Here is a 19,566-nt window from a genome sequence, read left to right as displayed (position 1 = left end):
AAAAGTGCTTTATGTGACAAAATTCAGCTTTCTGCAGACAGTGATGTCGTCACAGGCCAAGTCTGTGACCTCATAATGCAGAATGGCCCATTTCAGAATATCTGTCATATAATTGGATTATAATTAAGTATGCATTCATGTGTAAGCATCACTTTAATTTGATGATGGTAAAGATTGGGCTTATATTAACAAATTTATATACTTCCAGGTTGCTTTATCTTTAATAATGAAGCATAATTTATTTATTAATATAATGTGGTATCAATAATCTGCAATGTAACCAGTAACTACAGCTGTCAAATAAATGTAGTGGATCAGAAAGTACAATATTTCACTGAAATGTAGCAGATTAGTGGTTTTATGTGGCATAAAATACCTCAAAATTGTACTTGCGTACAGTACTTGAGTAAATGTACTTTCCAACACTGTCTACATGAGATTTGAGATTTTAAATCTTCCAACTCCACATTGAAAGTAGCCTCAATAAGTCTTTAATTGGCTAAATGGCAGGTTTTGCAAGCCAATCCATTTGCTGCTCGTACGAGGAGTAACGAGAACTTGCGAGAGAACGCGAGAGTGAGTCTGGCCAATCAGAGTTTGACACGTCACACTTCCGGTCTGTGCATGGATCTACTCAGCTAGCTGGTCTCCCTGTTTCATCCAGCGTATTTATGGTTTAATGCTCTTTATGAACAACGGCAAAATAGCAAGTAAGTGCTGTGATTACTCTTGCATATATTTCCACAAACGTTATGTGACAGTTTGGCAACTTAGCTCCAAATGTATCTCAAGCTACCTTGCTAACACTCGCATCTGGATGACCTGCTAACAGCTGGCTAGCATTAGCTTGTCTGCTCAGCTGCAGCTAACGTTCTTCATATCTGTATAATTGGCCCACCAACATATTTTTGAATTTATTCAACCACTTCATCCTATATATGTATATATATATATATATACATATATAGCTAGCAACAAACTTGTTGTGTTTTGCCTCCAGATATCCACTATGGCTTCTCGAGCAGGACCGAGAGCAGCAGGTACAGATGGCAGTGACTTCCAGCACCGGGAGAAGGTTGCCTCACACTACCAGATGAGGTAGGATCTGTTACCATTAAAAAACAGCAGATCCATGCACCCCAAACCTCTCTTAATGACTTCCTCTGTTGAGTGAAATTCAACTGATATAATTTGATCCTGAGGTTTTATCATGAATGCAATGCGGAGTTCAGTAAACTCTTAAATCTGTGTGTTTTGTGTGTGACCGTACCCATCTGTCTCATTTGGCACAGCGTTGCTCTGAAGTCTGAAGTCCGTAAACTCAACATTGTCCATGTGCTGATCTGGGTGCTGATGGCCGCTCAGGTAATGGCCAACCTTTTCTCTGACTTGACAGTTGTACCCGTTTCTTATGTAGGATAAGTTAGTTGTAACTGCTAGTTGTGACTCTGTGTTGTCAATCTTTCCTCAGGTGATAGTGAGCCAGCTGAGCCTGGTGTCGCACAAGGTTGTGGCCTCTCCATACCAGTGGGAGTACCCTTACCTCCTGAGCATGATTCCCACAGTCTTCAGCTTCTTGGCGTTGCCCCGCAACAACATCAGCTACTTGGTCATCTCCATGATCAGCTCCGGGCTCTTCTGCGTGGCCCCGCTGATCTACGGCAGCATGGAGATGTTCCCCGTGGCGCATCAGCTGTATCGGCACGGCAAATCCTACCGCTTCATCTTCGGCTTCTCTGCCGTGACGGTCATGTACCTGGTGATCGTCATCGCTGTGCAGGTGCACGGCTGGCAGATCTACTACAGCAAGAAGCTGCTGGACCAGTGGTTCACCAGCACACAGGAGAAGAAGAAGAAATGAGTTGACATACTCAGCGCTAGAAGATCTCAGCGCTGAGGCTTTTATTGGAAAGCAGCGACTGAACTGGTGGATCGAGCCAGACAAGACAAGAGACTCTCAAAAGTATTGTCTTTTTCTATATTTATATTTGACAGCGATAACATCATTGTTCAAAGTATTCCCTGGACTGCTTGCGACTGCTGCCATCACTCTGTACATTAATCCTGCCTCATTCAAAATATGAAACTGTAAATGTTTTCTGTTTGTACCTTACATTAGATACTGACAGTGTAAACAGACCAGGGGTAACTGGAAGAAGACTGTGATCACATGTAAGTTCATGTTTTGGAAACAAACCCAAAAATAAATTTAAATATTAAACTGGATATTTTGCACTTTAAGTTGCCCAAGCCAGATCTCAGAATAAGGTTTCACAAAGTCTTTATTATCTGTGCCAATATTCTCCCTTCTCATCTGTTTGTTTCATTTAGCAACACAGCTTTCTCAGCATATTGTGTGTGGTAAAAACAAACCTTGCAGGGCAACACGTGTATGAGGGAGTTAAAATGTCCCAACTGACGAAGCACATGAGGTTTTTGAATGGTTTATAGATCTAGATGACTGTTTTCCAGGTCATCTGCTGTTTGAAATAAAGGTAGGAACTTAAGATGAGATCAGATAAACCTTTAATACGGTACATTCGGAAATTCTGTACATTGATCATTTGAAACATTTCGAATAAAACAAACGTTTATAAAAATGTATATTGTTGAAGAAACAAAATCTAATTTAAGTTCAGTTTTTCCCTGAAAATACCAATTTTCTTTTTTTTTACAGTCACCCTAAAAGTTTCAGTACAGTATATATTTCACTCATTTTGAGTGAAATATATTATGAACACCAAATTATTTTTGAAAAAAACAATAGCTAAACTGTTCATCAAATACAATGATATGAAGCATAACATTTCTACCCACGATAGAAAACCTACGTTTATAATCCTGCAATATTATTTTCCAGCAATAACCGATTTACAGAACATGTTTGCTCATTTTATTGCAATCTTAAACGTATCACCTTAATCAAACTCGCCTACCAAACAGGGGTGAGCCGTCTCAGAACAGACCCCGCCCCCTCGCCTGCGCGTCATCTCGCTGAGGCTCTACTTTGCCCTCACCGGTGAACTCTGGCCCGATGACGCATGCGCACACGAGTGACAGCAACTTGAGTGGATCCTCACACGGGAGAAGTTCTCGAGTCCTCCTGAACCTGCTCCATAGAGACGTATGGAGGATACAGTGAAACAGGAGAGGAAGGAAAACAACATGGAGAACTGGAGTTTATTGTGAGTTATTCTGTCATTATTGGGTTATTTAGTCAGAGGCTGAACGGACACACAAACAAACACGGACAGGTAGCTTCATTTGTAGCTAGCTCAAAGCTAACTTATGCTAACGTCTCTACAGTTGGTACTTTGACTGTTTGGGGTGAATAAACGAATGACGCAGCGGTCAAATTCACCTGAATCATGCGAGACGTAAACAATAGATTATTAAACATGGCGTTTTATATCGATTTTATATACTTTTCGTGTTATTGTCAGAGGAAATCAACGCCACCTGTGGATGCGCAATGAAGTTAGCGCACATGCTCTTGAACTACATCCGGTTGTGATGATCCTGTCTAGTCGGTTTCCGGTTTTATTTTGAAAGTTAATTTATGAATGAAATAAAAAAAGACTAACGTTACATCATCAGTTTTTCCTGAGTGATGAAGCTGTTTGTTACATAAATGAAATTTTTTATTGTTTGTCAATCATATTTATTGATACTGAGTGATACATGTGTGACATGTGCCCACTGATCACAAAAAAAATCAAGCTCTTAGAACAAAGTCACGTCCACTTTCGGTCTGTGGGAACTCTGGAGGAGTCTTCAGGTTTGTCCAAATCCTGCATATCTCTGTCATTGTATCCTTGAATGTGTTGCATGTTCAGTGCTTTTATTTGTCTCACACTTTTAGATGTTTGGCCTCAATGACATCTGGGAAGAAGACGTGATGAAGAGCAACTGAGAGAACATCGTCTCTGTGTTACAGCTCTGAGGTAGGATATTTATTTTCTCATTACCAGCTGCATTCTGCATATTGACAGCATAAGAAATATTTTAAATGTAGTGGCCTCTTTAGCTTCATGAACTTGTTGATATGATCTGTAATGGACATGGACGTTCAGTGTGAAGATCATTATCTCTGATGTCTCCTCAGAATACCTGAAGATGATATTACAGCACATTTAAGGAGCTCATTTTCTTCTTTGTTGGTTCTCAGAGAAAAGATAAGAGGCGGTGGGGGAGGAGCAGCAGACAGGATGGAGACAATGGAGACGAAGTGTTCAAGGTGAGAGACGGGCCCCAAAAACACCACCGTTCTTCCACATCTGGAAACTGCAAATGACATGATACTTGTATGTGAATGGTTGTGTGTCTGTAATGTGTTTTGTTCGCATCTCTGTCCTTCAGAAAACGCTAGCGGAGCAGCTGGAGAACCTCAGGGAGGCTCATGAGAAGCAGCTCAGCCGTCCGAGATCTCAGACAGAGGAAGCTGGACCGAGTCAAAGTAAGGGAACACCAGTGAATCAAAACGTTGTCTTAATACTTTGATTATTGTTTCAGTAAGTAAAGTATGCCATAAACATTTCTGATTAAAGTATGTCATTAAAACTTCATTAAACATATACAAGTGGCCATAAAAATATCTTGATACGGTACGCTTTAAAAGAGAAGTGAAAATATCGTTAAAATGTACAAGTATAGTATAATATGCCATAACATCTTTTATTGAAATATCATATAGTCTGTTATAAAAAATAGTATAGTATTCCATAAACATTCAAATGTCTTTTGTAGTATATTGTAAAAAAAGTCAAAAATATGTTTGTCATAAAAATGTACTAATAAAGTTTGCACTATGAAAACGTTGATACCGTTGTATTTATTGTTGCAGTAGTAATAATAATACATGTATGTGATGCATTGTCTAACGTTGTCCTTCTCTTCTTCTCTCCTCAGATGAGTGCAGACTTTCCAGACCAGACCTGAGGACGACGGGGTTTCTTCTCTTCACTGCACAGCAGCAGAAGAAGACGTGGGTCTTCTTCTGTGCGGTTGGGTTACTCTGAGATCTGAAATAGAGAGTGGGGGGTGGATCAAATTTTGAAAATTTGCTGTGCAGCTAAATTTTTTATAAAAACATTTCCATAACCCTCTCCGTTCATTTCTCTGAAAACCCGGGAGGAGACGGACGTCTCGACCCCCGGGGTAGTGGACATTGATGTCCTCACATAGGTGAGGAGCGAACCCGGGTCAGCGCGATCCAAACCGGGAACTGTGTAACCTCACCATCACGTCACTCACGCTTTGACCTCTTCTCTTGGTCTATTTGACTTCTTCCTTTGGCTGTTGGACCTCAAAAGTCACTGCACCACATAAGGGTTGAACCCACAACCTCCTGTCTTCTAAGCAGTCGTCTATCACCTCGAGCTATCTGATCTGATACTCGTGTCTGGTTCATTGCATATTTGTCTCCTCTGTTTTGACTGGTTGACCTTAAGATGTAACGCATTACTGAAGGTACAAACTCATAACCTCCAGTCACTCATAACCCAGCCTCACTTATGTCAAGTCGTACATCTTCATACAATATTTAACTTCCTCATCTTGGGTGTTGGACCTTAAAATTCACCGCGCCACGGGATGGAGCCCACAACCTCCAGACTCCTGATCAGTCCTCTATCACCCTGAGCCATCGGATCTGACACGCTGAGCTGCTGCAGCGTCACACATCCTGCTGCTAAAATAAACCATCACTCTTCTCTATAAAGCTCCTTCAGTTTTGTTGTTAGTGTTTCAAATGTGTGGAGGAAACAGACTGGACCTTCCTGAAACACAGTTAGGGTTTCATCCTTTCACCTCATGTTGTGACGCATCACTTGTGTCAGCACTTTCACTCACAAATCACTGCACCTCACAAGGAGCGAGCTCATGAACTCAGGTCTTCTGAGCAGTCTGCTAACTGACTGAGCTATTTGGTCACACCGCCTTCACTCAGCTCTTAAACACAGAAAACCTCTGGAACAAAACTAACATTTAAGCTCCTTTACAACAATGAGAGATTGTTCTGCACATTTACAAATAAAACACCAGATCACATTATGAATCATCTTCAGCTCTGGTGTCTCTAATCGGTGGTGGAAACAGACCGGACCTTCCTGGACCAGAGATGGATTTGATCCCTTCTCCTCAGGGTGCCACGCATCACTCACTGTCAGCTGCTTATCTCGGTGAGCTATCCCTGAAGCTCGAGGCCCGCCCATCTGTTCTGGGATTTGTTCTTCACACTGCGAAAACCAGGAATCCAAACCGCTTGACCATCTATGACGCTTTTAACCCTAACCCTAACCTATACGAAGTACACAATGTAAAATATTAGAACTCACAATAGAACTCACAATAAACTCCAGTTCTCCATGTTGTTTTCCTTCCTCTCCTGTTTCACTTTATCCTCCATACGTCTCTATGGAGCAGGTTCAGGAGGACTCGAGAACTCCCGTGTGAGGATCCACTCAAGTTGCTGTCACTGTGTGCGCATGCGTCATCGGGTCAGAGTTCACCGGTGAGGGCTAAGTAGAGCCTCAGCGATGACACGCGGGGGTAATAAATACAATTGATAAATACAATTGAGATTGTAGCTGTTGAATATTTTAAATGTATTCTTTTGTAATTTGGGTGAACTGACTCTTAAATGTGATACTTTGTGGATCTTTTTGACACCAGACTTAAAATGATGCATAAAGTGGAATTATGACCACAGCAAACAATGCAATATTGTGTTATTCATGAGAAGAATGTGATTTTCATATAGACCTTTAATACGCTTTCCTCGTGGGCATGATATTGAATATAGAGCAGACTTCCATCGCTGTGTCTGTGGGAGCGTCGCTCATTAAAATCGGATCATTGAGAAATCCAAAAGACAAATCTTCACTTACAAGAGCAATGAGACAATATTCCTAAATGTTGCTTGATGAGTTGTAAGGTGTGCTGGACTGAATTTAATCCCCGTTGGGACTTCCTAACACGACAGAATAATTGACGACAGACATCAGAAGAGAAGAAGAAGGAAGACCAGGCGGTTTACTTTAAACACGTAAAAGGAAATATATTTTTTTTTGAAAAATGAAATAACAAAAAAAGAACATTTCATACAGAAGAGCTGCTTTTGTCATTTGCAGAGGTAATTTACACAGGACTTGAAATGAAAACACTTTACTTGAAGTGGAGCAACAGCAACCACACCACACAGTGGAAAATAATGACTTAAAAAAAAACAACAAAACATTTCATCTTTTGTCTAAGACCCTTCACCTGATGTGCTTACTTACCGAGATACTGTAGGTGGGGCAGTGTCGTCTCACTTCTGGTAAAGCATGAAGAGGCTATGTCACATACTGAGCTTCTTTTAAGGGTTAATATACACTGGCTCTTGGTTATTCACTCGTATGACGTACGCACCATTGAAACATTTACACACAAAATGTAGTTATTTTCTCTCCCTCAAAACAAGGATACTCCTTTATATTTTTAAAGACAACAGTTAACAGTTCCAAAATGGTGGCTCTAGGATTGGATTCATCCCCCCCCCCCTTTCCACAGATATTCCTATAAACACTTTAATTTTAACAAGCATGGCTCACTATTTGAGTGTGGGCAGAGAAGAAAATGGTGGCCGTGGCGGTGTGCCGGGCAGACACCAGGGGTGTGCATAGGTGTTACCGACTTCTTCCCCGAGGCTCTGATAAGGCAGTTTATTTTTTTCCTTCGTTTGTTTTTGTCGTCCAGTTCAGGAGCCAGAGTTTGTGGTTGATGGAAGCGCTTTTCGATCGCGCCGATCGTGCCCCGAGAACGATATTCCAGGTCCGTCGACCACCGATTGGCATTTCATGTACGGAGGGGAGAAGGGGGTAAAAGATGAAATATAAACCGTGAGGTGGACGAGGTGCAGAACACGTCTTCTTCATTGTCCATTTTGTGCAAACTGAGGTGTAAACAAGGACCGTCGGAGGCTTGGAGGGGAAGCATGGTACAATAGGCTAACACACAGAGAGAGACAGCGTAGAGGGATGCAGTGTGCTCCTTCGACAAACTGACAGGCACAGAGGGCCAGTGAAATAAATAAAAGAGGTGGGGGTGGGGGGGGGGGGGGGGGGAGAAACTGCCAAGTTTCCTGTGCTTTCTGCTTCACTCAAACTTGCATTCGGAGCTGAGGGAGTTACTTGTCGCCACTATAGCAGCTTCTAATGTGCTTTAAAGGTTCGGCGTGTATGTCACAGGGGCCGAGGAGACGAGGGGGTGTTGGAGGGGAGGACACAAGATTACCACAAGAAGTGCCTTAAAAAGGTCAACGCGCACACACACAGGCACCCACGTAAGACTGCTTTATGGTCATGCTCGCTATTGCCTCGCCAATATTACCGCCCATACGTCGATTACAAAAGAAAAGTACAAAATATCTACCACACTGCCCCTCCACTCCCACTCCTTCAGCTAGGACAGAACCGTATTCACTTTGTTTTTTAATCATTTATATATATATGTATATATGTACACAACAATATGCCTTTGAGGCTGCTGAGAAAAAGGGGGCGGGGGCAGGATGAAGTCTCTGTAGTGAGTCACTGGTTTCTTCATTTCCCTCTTTTTCAACAACAGTTTATCTACAGAAATGTGTGATTCTGATGAGAGACGTGAGAAGTTTAGCATCCGTGTTGGATCAGAGATGGATCGTCCAGAGCGATGAGCGGATTGCCGTTGAGCGTGTGTCAGTAGACCCAGGAGACGGGGACCCACTGAGAGGTGGTGGACACCAGGTCTACGGCCTCCTCCAGGTGTCGGATGGTGTCGTCAATCTCGTTGTTGATGATGGTCTGGTCAAAGTAGTGGGCGTAGGTCCCCTGCAGCATCTCGGATTCCTTTTGGAGCCGCTGAAGGGAGTCATCCTGAGGGAGTGATGGAGAAAGTTGAAATCACGACATTGATCAGAGAACAATTTGTCATCCACGATACAGGGAGGAGAGGAAAAATGAAACAGAGGGGTAGGGTTGGTCCCTAATAATGAAGATGCACCACTGAGAGGATTATTAGAGGGATTAGAGGAAGTCAAGAGGAATACAAGTTGACCCGGATAAACAACGACTAGAGCTACACAAACACAGAGGCCTGACGCGCCTTTCTACAACATCCAGACGAGCTGAACTCACAGCGCTGAACCAGTACTCACAGGCAGTTTCTTGCACCACTTTGGAATCTTGAGTGCAAATGAAAATAGGCACGGCAAAGAAAATAAAGACATGCTTAAAGCATACAGGGCACGTGCAGTGCAAGAAAAAAGGGATGACAGGAACGCAGATTAAGGCGGTTTACACACAGTGCAAGTTTGGAAGCGGTTCGGTTAAATCAGTTGGACTGAATGAGAGTTAGAGAGTTTGTGCAAATAAAGTAAACTTGAACAATGAGCGTGAGTGGGAGAGGAAGTGAGAAAGTATTTGTACCTCGGTCATGCCTGGGGTGACAGTGGGAGCTGCGATGAAGACAACATAGGGAGCAAAATCTGCTGTCCTGAGGATCTTTAGTGCCTGATGAGAGAGACAGAGAGACACACTTTTATTTTGTAGTTCTTCCAAACAAACTGCCCTCCGGACTTAAGAAACTTTAGATGTTTTGATGAAGCGATGGCATTGATCAGCTGGTGGTGTAGACAGGAGGTCCTTTGTTACCTGTGGTTCCACATCCAGGATGGAGACCATGCCCTGCACATGGATCTGCCGGATCGTCTCCAGCCTGGTTCCGTACATGGCGTCCTCGTGGCTGCCGTACTCCAGGTAGTCGTTGTTGCTGATGTCCTGCATCATCTGGTCGTGGGACACAAAGTAGTAGTTCTTTCCGTTCTCCTCGTCCTTCTTCGGAGGCCGAGTCGTGTCTGAGCAGAGAAGGAATAGATGAAGACACTGAGTCACTGTGTTTCTGGCTTTGTTGCAAAAGGCTGAACAAGCAAATACATGAAACTCTGGCTTCACGATTGCATCTACAGCCGACACTTAAAATCAGACTCGACTGTATTCAAGACTAGCTTTTGTGTGCTGTTGCACAGGAGCGTTTCTACGGGTCTCCCTGCATCTGCAACCACCTCACGCCGTTCCGTTAACTCGTGTAGTCGCTATGCAAGTGTGCGTCTGTCCTTACGAGGGATGGGGTAGGCGAAGCGGTCAGGATGTTTGGTGATAAGTGTGTTCTTGATGTGCCTCCGTCCAACTCCATGTGCACCTGAATGACGGGATACAGCAGAAACAATTCAACAAAAGGCTGGTCAATCCGGAAATAGATTCTAAACTAGGACTATTCTATGACTTTTTTATTGCATGCTGTATCGTGACTTTTGTAAAGACAAACTACACCTATAATTAAGTCTCTCTCTCTCTCTCTCTCTCTCTCTGCCCTACACACATACAATAGTTAACTCACCAAGCAAGACCAGTGTTCTCCTTTTGAATGATGGCACTCTGACCACTTCCTCGTACGTCACCAGATCTAGTTGGTCGAACACTGCAGAACAGAGGAGGAAGATTAGTTCAGCGCAGCATCGGCTGTAAAGGGGCCAACATGGTGGTTACATAAACAATAATGTATGAAGCAAGTGGCTAATATACAGGCACACACCAGTTTATTAGGTACATCTAGGTAAACCAGTCTAATACAACAGCCCTGCAATAGATCCTACTTCATGAAGGTTATAGTGTTGATTTAATGTTATTTTAGAGGCGTTTTTCCATTTATTGCTATAAACAGGGTGGACTAAATATTAGAAAGACCTCTCAGTATAACAGAATGCTATTCTATATCTCTATTCTTCTCCAAGCTAACACTAGAATGAATCAACAGTTTAAACAAAGACTCGCTTGCAGGGCTGTGTCAGACTGCATTAGTTATAACAGGATGTACCTCACAAACTGGCAACTGTACATACTCAACAATAGTGTGAATACAAACATCTAACGGCGAATCATAGGGGACACAAGCAATGCTAATAAGATTAACATTAATTCCGATGTTTTGTAGCCGTGGCTTAAATCAAACGTGGAACAAGACGGCGAAATAAAAACAAGATACCGTGATAAAGCTTTAAAACTGGATTATTTCTAACAAGAAAATAAATAAATAGCCAAGCCGAGCAATTCTAAGCTGACTGGCATCGCGTCATCTTTGCGAATAACAAAGCAGCCGTCATTCAAAAGTCAAGGGGACGTTTGGAGGAGGACGAGGTACACGAGCAGAGAGAGGAGGCAGAAAAACACAGAGGCTGGACGCCAGCTGTCTGGAGTTACTTACATGCAGCCATGTCATTGGGTAAGAGACAGCATGAAATATGGACAAAGGGTTGGAGCGGAAGGGTTAATAAAAAGACACCATAGAAGAAGACAAATTGAACAAAAAAGAAAACACCGTAACAGAACTGTTAATTGCAACGCTGTTAGTCACTGAAAGAAGTCTAGACAGCAGTAGGAGGTCAGTCAGAGGGGAAACGCTACAGACGTGCAGCGGTTACACAAACAATGTGATCATTTACCTTCTATAGCAGTGCAACTCTCAAGTGTACATTTTTAATAAACTGCACAACAAGCACTTCTTCTTCTTCTTCTTCTTCGCATTGTACGGTCTGAGCTCTAAAATGAAATGCCTGTCGTGCGTTAGCTGAGCTCCGTCGCACTATTTGCACGCTACGGTGTGTGTTGGCTTACCTGCATTGTGCTTGGCCAGGTACTTGTCTTTGTACTGTTTCTTCTTCTTGCCAAACCAGGTACAACTGGCCTGCTGCTCCTGTTTGGTCTTCTCCATCGCTATACACGCCACACGCCTGAAAACAACACTTGTACTGTTAAAGGGCCTGGCCTCCAGGTGTATGCGTGACAGACCGCTGCAGGAGGCCTACTCACCACTCCTGTAGCTCAGGTGAGGGGATGAGGCCCGCTGTGGCGTTCTTGGTGTTCTCCAGCTTTCCCTGCCACCAGTTGTGGTCGTCCTTGGAGATGATCTGAATGATGTCACCCACCTGGAAGCGAATGCCGGCCTCCTTGCATGGGATGAGGTCGTCTTTCGTCGGGTCATACTCGAACTGAGCGCGAACGTAAATCTGGAAGGGCGGGACAGGGAGACAAACACTAAATGCGTCAGTTGTTGACAAAGTGGCAAAGAATAGCGTAGCGGTCATGGGAGAATATGCGGGAAAGAATATGATTGGCCAAGCTGCCCACACAAAAAAGGATACTGGCTGCGACATTGTTTAGTTAGAAATGCAGCGGCGACGCTCGTCATTAGGAGATAAAAAGACAGGAAGAGGGAAAATCAAGAGCGTGTCAGCCGAAGCAGGAAAGGGCACAAACATTTAGTTAAATGAAAAGCCAGACGAAAATGATCGAACAACGTACGTATCGTTTATTAATCGCACGCACATCCACATTTTCTGTTGCCCTTCATGTCCACTCACGAACAAGGTATGAAGACTGAGCCTTGACAGCTTGCATGGGATCTAGACACCACTATGATGAGGAACCGAGCTTTGCGATGGGGGTGGGAGGAGCTGGGATCTACGTCTACGAAGAGTCCACTTAGAGACATCTTACCTTGATGGACAATTTGTCCTTGATGGCAGGTCTGGAGATCTAAGGGGTTGAGAGCATCACACACACACTTACACATATATCATGCAGTAGAAAATGTTGGGGGCATAAACAAAGGAGGTGTGATGAGGGACCCACATATGGACGCGGCATCTTATGTATAAAAATGTACCGCATTGTATAAATGTGTGTGTGTGTGTGTGATCTCAGAGCATAATAAACATAAAGAAACCGACAAAAATGGCAGAAATCAAATGATGAATGCATTTCAGATGCATTCTTTTTAAAATCAATCATCTGCTCAACTGTGAGGGAAACCTTTCCGATGTTCAAGGGAGGCGAAAACACAGTCGAGGTCTGACATTGGAGAGCAAAACCTAATAATATCTTAAAATAGATGGTAGATCGCATGAGTGCTTTTAAGTGCATACGTGCAGATTTGGACTTGTTGGGATGAGTGTTAGTTCGTCATACCAGTAGCGGATTGTAAAGCAAAGGGAGGAGCACACAAGTGAATTAAAAAAGGAGTGCAGTCGAGGTGTAAAGGAGGAGCAAAGCTCACCTGACGCCCTTTGGGCTGGATCGTCGCTGGCAGGTCCTAGTCGGGAAGATAGACGTTTTTGTGTAAGTATTTGAGACGATATTCAATGTATTCTCTCCGGCAGTATTTTTACGAGCCTGGTGCCATTTCTGTGTGTGTGTGTGTGTGTGTGTGTGAGGGTGAAAAGGAGGCACAGCAACATACCAGGATGGAGCTGGTGACACTGGCATGACCGTTTGCAGGCGACTGTCGTGACACATCTGGCGACTCTTTCTGCAACAGAAAATGCTAAATTAATATTCTTAACCCATATAGAATATGCAAAAATGCATGAGAGTGTGTGTGTGTGTGTGTGTGTGTGCGTTTGACTCCCGACCTCACAAGACATGGACTGGGACCGGTAACTGGGCACAATCTTGAAGGTGATGCTACCTCTCATCTCCCTCTGTGTGGACAAGGGACAAACACGGTTACTCCATTGGTCCACATAGCAACATCGTTTGGTACAAATGCAAATCAAATGTCACACGATATAACACAGAAACACATGCTATGAATACTGTTTGTTGTGGCGAGCGAGGAGGAGAAAATGGGTTCCGTGCGACTCACCAGCATCTTTTGGAGCTGCTCTACCGTCTGATTGGCCACGCTGATGCCATTAATCTCTCGGATCTCATCTCCTACATGCAGAGTCCCTGAAGCGGAGGAATAAGGATTTAATAAAGGCTACAAAAGAGGCTCTTGGGTGTTGAAACACCAGCGCTTCACAAAGCAGAAGGCAGAGAAAAACCCCAAGAGGTAATTGAGACTGCTCCAGGGGAGCCCAACTTACATAAGGAAGACTTACATTTCATTGTTGTTTCAATTAGCAGAAGTTCGTCCAATAAGAGTAACCGTTATCTCCAGCTACGTGTGGCTGAATGGGCCTAATAAATACGTACATGTGGCGTAAGGTTGCACGTGATATGGATGCATACCTTGTCGATGAATCATTCCACCGTGCATGATTCGGGCCACAATACAGTGGTTCAGTTCATTCATTTTCAGAGTGATGCCCTAGAAGAGACAGAGAGGGTCAATACCTTCTACTACATACTGAATTTAAATTCGTCCACATGTGAAATTTAGTGCAGTGTGCAATATGTGCGTCTCTTGTATCCGTCTACACACCATGGGCTCATCGGTGTTCTTCTGAAACTGGACCAGGCGAACCCTGGTGACGTTCTCCAGGTCCATGTCTCCGTTGGTGCTGTCTGGGGACTCTCCGTTCAGGTAAGGGGAAGTGGGCGGGGGGGTCACCCTCAGCGCATCATCGCTGTAGACCTCGTGGGCCACCACATCGTGGGTCTGCAGCAGAGCCTGGAGTGAACACGGACGGCCACGAATGTGAAGACACAACTGCGTCCTTGGATCATCACTCAACAGGAAAAGGTTTAAAGGGAAAGAATGCGTCTGTTCCTCCCATGTGCTGCCATGCCAAAGCCCTTCACAGCCATTCAGCTCTCAGCACTGTTAAATGTCTGTGGCAGCATGAAAACACCCAGCCGGTCAGGCCAGAGAGCAACACGGGCTAATTGGATTGAACCAAACCGAAGGCGTGACGTGACGGCTCCAGTAAGTGTCACAGACTGAATCAGCAGAGACACCTCTGCTTCTCACTGGGCTAAATACACGGCAGCACCACCGTACATTTATCCACTGACATTATAAATCATAGACTGTTATAATAACACTTCCTCTAGATGAAAACTGCAGCCCCAAAACAAGCTACACTCCTTCTGGTATGGCAATGACAGACAACAGATTTGTACCTTTACATGAAATCCTCCACTGGTTTCTTCTGCCTCAGTTTTTTAACTTTCCGTGTACGAACAGTAATATCTTCCCAAAGTGTTGTTCTACTGACGCTACTGCAGATCCACGCTGGAGCTCTTCACTTCTCCCGGCCACTTTAATGCCTCCCTCTCTGTTCTTTTCCCCTTCCATGTGTCGATCCCTCGCCCAAGCTCAGGTGCTAAGCAGCTTTGTGGATGGAACCCTACTTCTGACACAGTAGGTTATAATCTCGCACACCAATAAGCGTGCGCTACGTGCACAGGACCAAACACAAATATCCCACCATGAAGTGTGGCTGTGTGAGGATCCTCCTGAGCTCCTTGGCCTCCATGTTCTCTGGGTAACAGGAGAGGGTTTCCAGTACCTGGTGGAGAAAATAAAGACGAGGAGAAAAGAGCTGTGAACATTAAGAATGATCCGAATATAAAACATTGAGCAGAGCAGCGAGTGCCTCACCTCTTTGGCTCTCTGCACTCCGTCACTCGGAGGGTTTCTGATCTGAGGGGACGACCTGGTGTTGATTTTGTCATAAAGCTGAAAAGACAACAACTCGCATGTAAGAACAATTTGACTCTCATAAAAGATGAAAACCCAACCAATACCAAGTCCGCATGATAGTTAGTCGAAGGTACACGTTGGACAGATACTGTCTGCAGCCGCCTCTGGACTCTTAGTGACACCTACTGGGCGCTTTTGGTATCCCAGAGGAAGAGGTCCTGATATTGTGGTTTACTCACATCTAACAGGGTGTGGAGGTGCTGGTCCTGGAAGACACTGTGCAGAAAATCCATGTCTTTCTCACTGCAGTCCGTCAATGCATGAATCTCCTCTAGACTGTCCAAAACCTGTGAAACTGCCCCTGCACACACACACACACACACACACACACACACACACACACACACACACGTGTAGAAGTTATGCACACAGAACAGATACACCAACAAGTACACCAAGCATTCCCCAATACGCAAAATGCAAACACTGAACATGACAGACACACTCAACAGGCATTAAAAAAAAGAGACGAATAACAAAAAAGACAAGCAACACATAGTCACAACAGAAAACGCATAAAACACTCAGAACTATTTAACCCCAAGTACCTGCTGCAACGCCCACACATGCAGCAAAACCAGAGAAACAGCGGTACATAGCATCAATACAACATCAGAGGGAGGTCACGTCAAAAAGTCAGTGTGGATGATGGGTTGGGAGGAGTACGCCCAAGAAAAATGCAGATTATAAATATAATATATATATATAATATATATATATATATATATAATATATATATATAATATATATATATATATATATAATATATATATATATATATATATATATATATATATATATATATAGGAAAATGTAGAAAAAATAATCTGATTTCTTAAAAAGCGTTCCGAGGCCTTTAACTTGTACTGTATGAATAACAGATGAAAGATGAATATGGAGATCACGTGTATAACGCTGGGCTCATGATGAGACTGTGATTCAGATATTACTGTGAGGCATGAGAGAGAAAACACAATCTAACCCGTCACTAACTTTGGGAAAACCTCGTTGGAGGTCTGTTTACATGCTTCATATTACTCCAATTAGGGAGACTCATTTCAAGCAATTCCTAGAATTGCTTTTACAGCAGATCAATAATAACTAAAAGCTTATTAAATGCGTACTTACAATGGCTGCCTCTTTGAAAAAAAATAAGGTTTTCGCTGAAGAATTGAGTCACTGCCCATTATTACTTTTCACCTTATGTTTTTATTATTTTCCATCTGACACCTTTGTCATATACTACGTACAGAGCAGAAGGGAGGGAAGGTGGGTGTGTTAAGAGCACGTCTATATGTATTTATTTCTCTTTATGTACGGTGTTCTCGTGTTAAACATCTTGAAACCCGTTAAATGCCATTTTGGAGGATTAGGACCCCCATATATCATTTAACACTCGGAAGACAAAGATGCAACTAAAAAAGCGAGTGATGATGTCATGGTGTCACACAGAGATTCTATGGGTGGGGAGAGGGATACGTACTTTCAGCAGCTAGCAGTCCTAGAGACAGCACAGCAGAAAGAAACAACACCAAAGACAGAGAGGCTGAGATTAGAGGAGGTGTTCTGCAACTAGGGACGTAGAGTTTAACCCCTCACAAAGACAGAAAAAAAGGCAGACAAAAGGCAGACAGAGAGCAGGCGGTGTGGGGAGGCATTAAGGCAGGTAGGGAATAAAAAGGATAGAGGAAAGAGCAGCAACAGAGAGAGAAAATCTGCAAAATCTATGAATAATCTGCCAAGCTGCTGCAAGCATCGACTGTACTACACAAGTCTACGACCGGCAACATGTCTGGAGGTCTGCGACGGCAAAAATGAACCAGTCGCCAGGAAGCATGACTGCTACAGACTGCCAGCCTCAGCAAAAAGGACCTATCAAAGGCACATCTGGCTGCAGCGGCTACACATAAACCTGAGCAGAGGATGTGAAGAGCTTTGCACTGATTCATTGGGAGACGATGAATTACACCGCTCAGGATTCTACCGTTTATCAAGGCGACACAAGTGGTTTATGTTTGCTGATAACTGCTGGCAGGCACGGCCTGCCGTCTTCTTATCAGAGGAAGCGAAAGTCGGCGTATGAGACAGGGAAGTGAGGCCGTTTGGCAACATCTGTCTTCATCGAAACAGAGGAAGTTCTACACAGACAGCTGGAAATCACATATATAGAATAGAAACTGGAATAGAAAGTGAACGTGTTCTTATTTGACCCGACATGACAATATGTCGGGAGACCAAACACAGACACTTCTTATTGGTTATATTATCTATAATCCAGTGTGTGTCACAAACTAATAGCTAAATCCCTCCGTTACGAACACATTTCTAAAGAACCAAACCTCGCTACACCAGGATAGTGTTGTGCGATTTACCTGAGGAGGTGGGGTCATCTGAGAAGTCATGTAGCTCCTCTGGGGGGTCGCCATAGTAGGAATTAAACTTATGGCTGGAAACAGCTGCCAGCACTGCACCCTGGGACACGGAGTACGGATAATACGGCTGTTACATGAAGCCTCGACAGAGCCCCGTGTTGTTGGGCGTAAGTACATGCTTTGTATGTGTTTACATGCGAGGCCTTCAGAGGACAGGCCTGTTGAGAATGTCGGGAAACATTTGACGAGATATTAATCTGGGTCATCAGAAGGAGCTGCGCGCTGTGGAGGCACTTCCTCTCATCTCGGATTCAATCGCGCTGTAATCTTTTACTCAGATCTTAACATCAATGCTGACCTTCAGCTTCCTCCTGCCGTTGAACTTCCTCAGCTGTTCCACTGTTTCAGGCAGGTGGATCTTGTAGGCGTACCTGTCCCTCTCCTACACACACACACACACACACACACCAAAAACACAGATAAACATAAGTAGAAAACACATCGGTGGGGACACGAGCACACAGACGGATATAAGAGCAGTCGCACAACGGATGTGAAAGCAGAGCTGTGGTTCCAAGCAGAAGGAAGTGTTCTTGAGTCACATCAGACCAGTAAGGCCAAAGCGCAAACACCAAATCCCCACATCACACTAAATGTCTGTTGCTCTTAAAATGTTACCACATAGCTGTAGGGAATGCATCGCTAGCTGTATGTGTGCGTATGTGTGCGAGCTTGCCTTCAGCCAGGGGTGGTTGAGGGCCTCGTAGACGGTGATCCTCTCAGCCGGGTCCAGCATCAGCATGCGTCTCACCAGGTCCTTGGCGCTCTCCGAGATGTGGGCCCACTGGCGGGGGTTCATCTGGACGAGCACACACACCCAAACACGCAGACACACACACAAGGACACTTTGAGACGCATGTATAACATTATCACATAACACCAGTAAAGTTGTGAAGTGATGAAACAAACATCAGTTGTCTGTAACCCTTGACGCACAGCGACTAAGAGGAGCTCGCGACTGTGCTTAGCTGCGGCTAAAGGGCACCAATGACGGTGTCGCGTAAATCAGCTCCTACCTTGTATTTCCCCTTAATGATGGCCTCGAACAAGCGCTCCTTGGTGCCGTAGAAGGGAAGGCAGCCAGAGAGGAGGATGAAGAGGATGACTCCACATCCCCACACATCCACCGGTTTGCCGTACGGCTCCCTCTTCACTACCTCTGGGGCCATGAAGTGAGGTGTGCCGACTCGACCTGGAGAGAGAAGACAGAGTTTTCAGTGTTAATGGTAAAAAAAAAAAAGGGACATCTGAGGAAATAACTTCTGTTACAAGGTTATAAGGATGCAGAGGCATATACTTTGTAGGGCTGCTTTGGGAGTTATGCGTTAGTTTAGTCTTTAAAAATGTAAGAAAATGCCTTCATGTCTGCAAACCAAAAGTCATGAAAGAGAGACTAACCCTCCATCCACTGGGAGACAGGCGGGGTATGTGTGTGTGCAAATGTACAGTAGGAAGTGTTCTCTCAGTGAAATGAGCCTACTGTACCTCCAGCTACTAAACCAGACTCTCCCAGCTGGATCGCCACTCCGAACCCCCCCAGCTTCACCGGAGCAGAGTTCTCCTTTGAGCCCAACAGCACACAGTGAGGCTGCAGAGAGACAGAAGATGAACAGTACATGTATGCTCCAT

At 44.1% G+C, this 19,566-nt stretch overlaps 2 protein-coding genes and 1 long non-coding RNA gene across 6 annotated transcripts in view; 2 read left to right on the top strand and 1 right to left on the bottom strand.

Annotated features, from left to right (window-relative positions):
* The first annotated feature begins 604 nt into the window (after positions 1–604).
* Positions 605–2,226, top strand: LOC142952668 (protein jagunal homolog 1-B). Its single transcript, XM_076094530.1, has 4 exons — positions 605–710; positions 1,001–1,098; positions 1,293–1,365; positions 1,472–2,226. The coding sequence occupies exons 2-4, from the start codon at positions 1,010–1,012 to the stop codon at positions 1,859–1,861; spliced, it is 552 nt and encodes a 183-aa protein (XP_075950645.1). The 5' UTR covers positions 605–710; positions 1,001–1,009; the 3' UTR covers positions 1,862–2,226.
* A 990-nt stretch (positions 2,227–3,216) lies between these two features.
* LOC142952669 (uncharacterized) lies at positions 3,217–8,397 on the top strand. The gene is made up of 5 exons (XR_012954699.1): positions 3,217–3,778; positions 3,863–3,944; positions 4,169–4,237; positions 4,360–4,456; positions 4,909–8,397. It is a non-coding gene; the product is annotated as an uncharacterized LOC142952669 (long non-coding RNA).
* The window catches only part of caskb (calcium/calmodulin-dependent serine protein kinase b), a 26,760-nt gene continuing 14,225 nt past the window's right edge, over positions 7,032–19,566 (bottom strand). The window contains exons 6-27 of one of the 4 annotated variants that reach the window (XM_076094524.1): positions 19,423–19,525; positions 18,954–19,129; positions 18,613–18,735; positions 18,235–18,318; positions 17,877–17,976; positions 15,684–15,805; positions 15,403–15,480; positions 15,230–15,310; positions 14,281–14,469; positions 14,088–14,166; positions 13,720–13,805; positions 13,487–13,555; positions 13,315–13,383; positions 13,132–13,167; positions 12,573–12,611; positions 11,886–12,082; positions 11,691–11,806; positions 10,417–10,497; positions 10,138–10,218; positions 9,672–9,874; positions 9,447–9,530; positions 7,032–8,894 (exon numbers count right to left, since the gene is read on the bottom strand). In XM_076094524.1, the coding sequence (XP_075950639.1) occupies positions 8,718–8,894; positions 9,447–9,530; positions 9,672–9,874; positions 10,138–10,218; positions 10,417–10,497; positions 11,691–11,806; positions 11,886–12,082; positions 12,573–12,611; positions 13,132–13,167; positions 13,315–13,383; positions 13,487–13,555; positions 13,720–13,805; positions 14,088–14,166; positions 14,281–14,469; positions 15,230–15,310; positions 15,403–15,480; positions 15,684–15,805; positions 17,877–17,976; positions 18,235–18,318; positions 18,613–18,735; positions 18,954–19,129; positions 19,423–19,525 (2,373 nt within the window). In that variant the 3' untranslated portion in view covers positions 7,032–8,717. Of the gene's footprint in view, positions 8,895–9,446; positions 9,531–9,671; positions 9,875–10,137; positions 10,219–10,416; positions 10,498–11,690; positions 11,807–11,885; positions 12,083–12,572; positions 12,612–13,131; positions 13,168–13,314; positions 13,384–13,486; positions 13,556–13,719; positions 13,806–14,087; positions 14,167–14,280; positions 14,470–15,229; positions 15,311–15,402; positions 15,481–15,683; positions 15,806–17,876; positions 17,977–18,234; positions 18,319–18,612; positions 18,755–18,953; positions 19,130–19,422; positions 19,526–19,566 lie in introns of all 4 variants that reach the window. The other 3 variants (XM_076094523.1, XM_076094526.1, XM_076094525.1) reach the window with 3 other exon arrangements.

This window comes from Anarhichas minor, unplaced genomic scaffold, assembly GCF_050575085.1.
Source record: "Anarhichas minor isolate MPS153535 unplaced genomic scaffold, ASM5057508v1 ptg000018l, whole genome shotgun sequence".
In the NCBI taxonomy this organism is placed as follows: domain Eukaryota; kingdom Metazoa; phylum Chordata; class Actinopteri; order Perciformes; family Anarhichadidae; genus Anarhichas; species Anarhichas minor.
The sequence above is the reverse complement of the archived record's forward strand: the minus strand, read 5'-3'. Positions and strand labels throughout refer to the sequence as shown.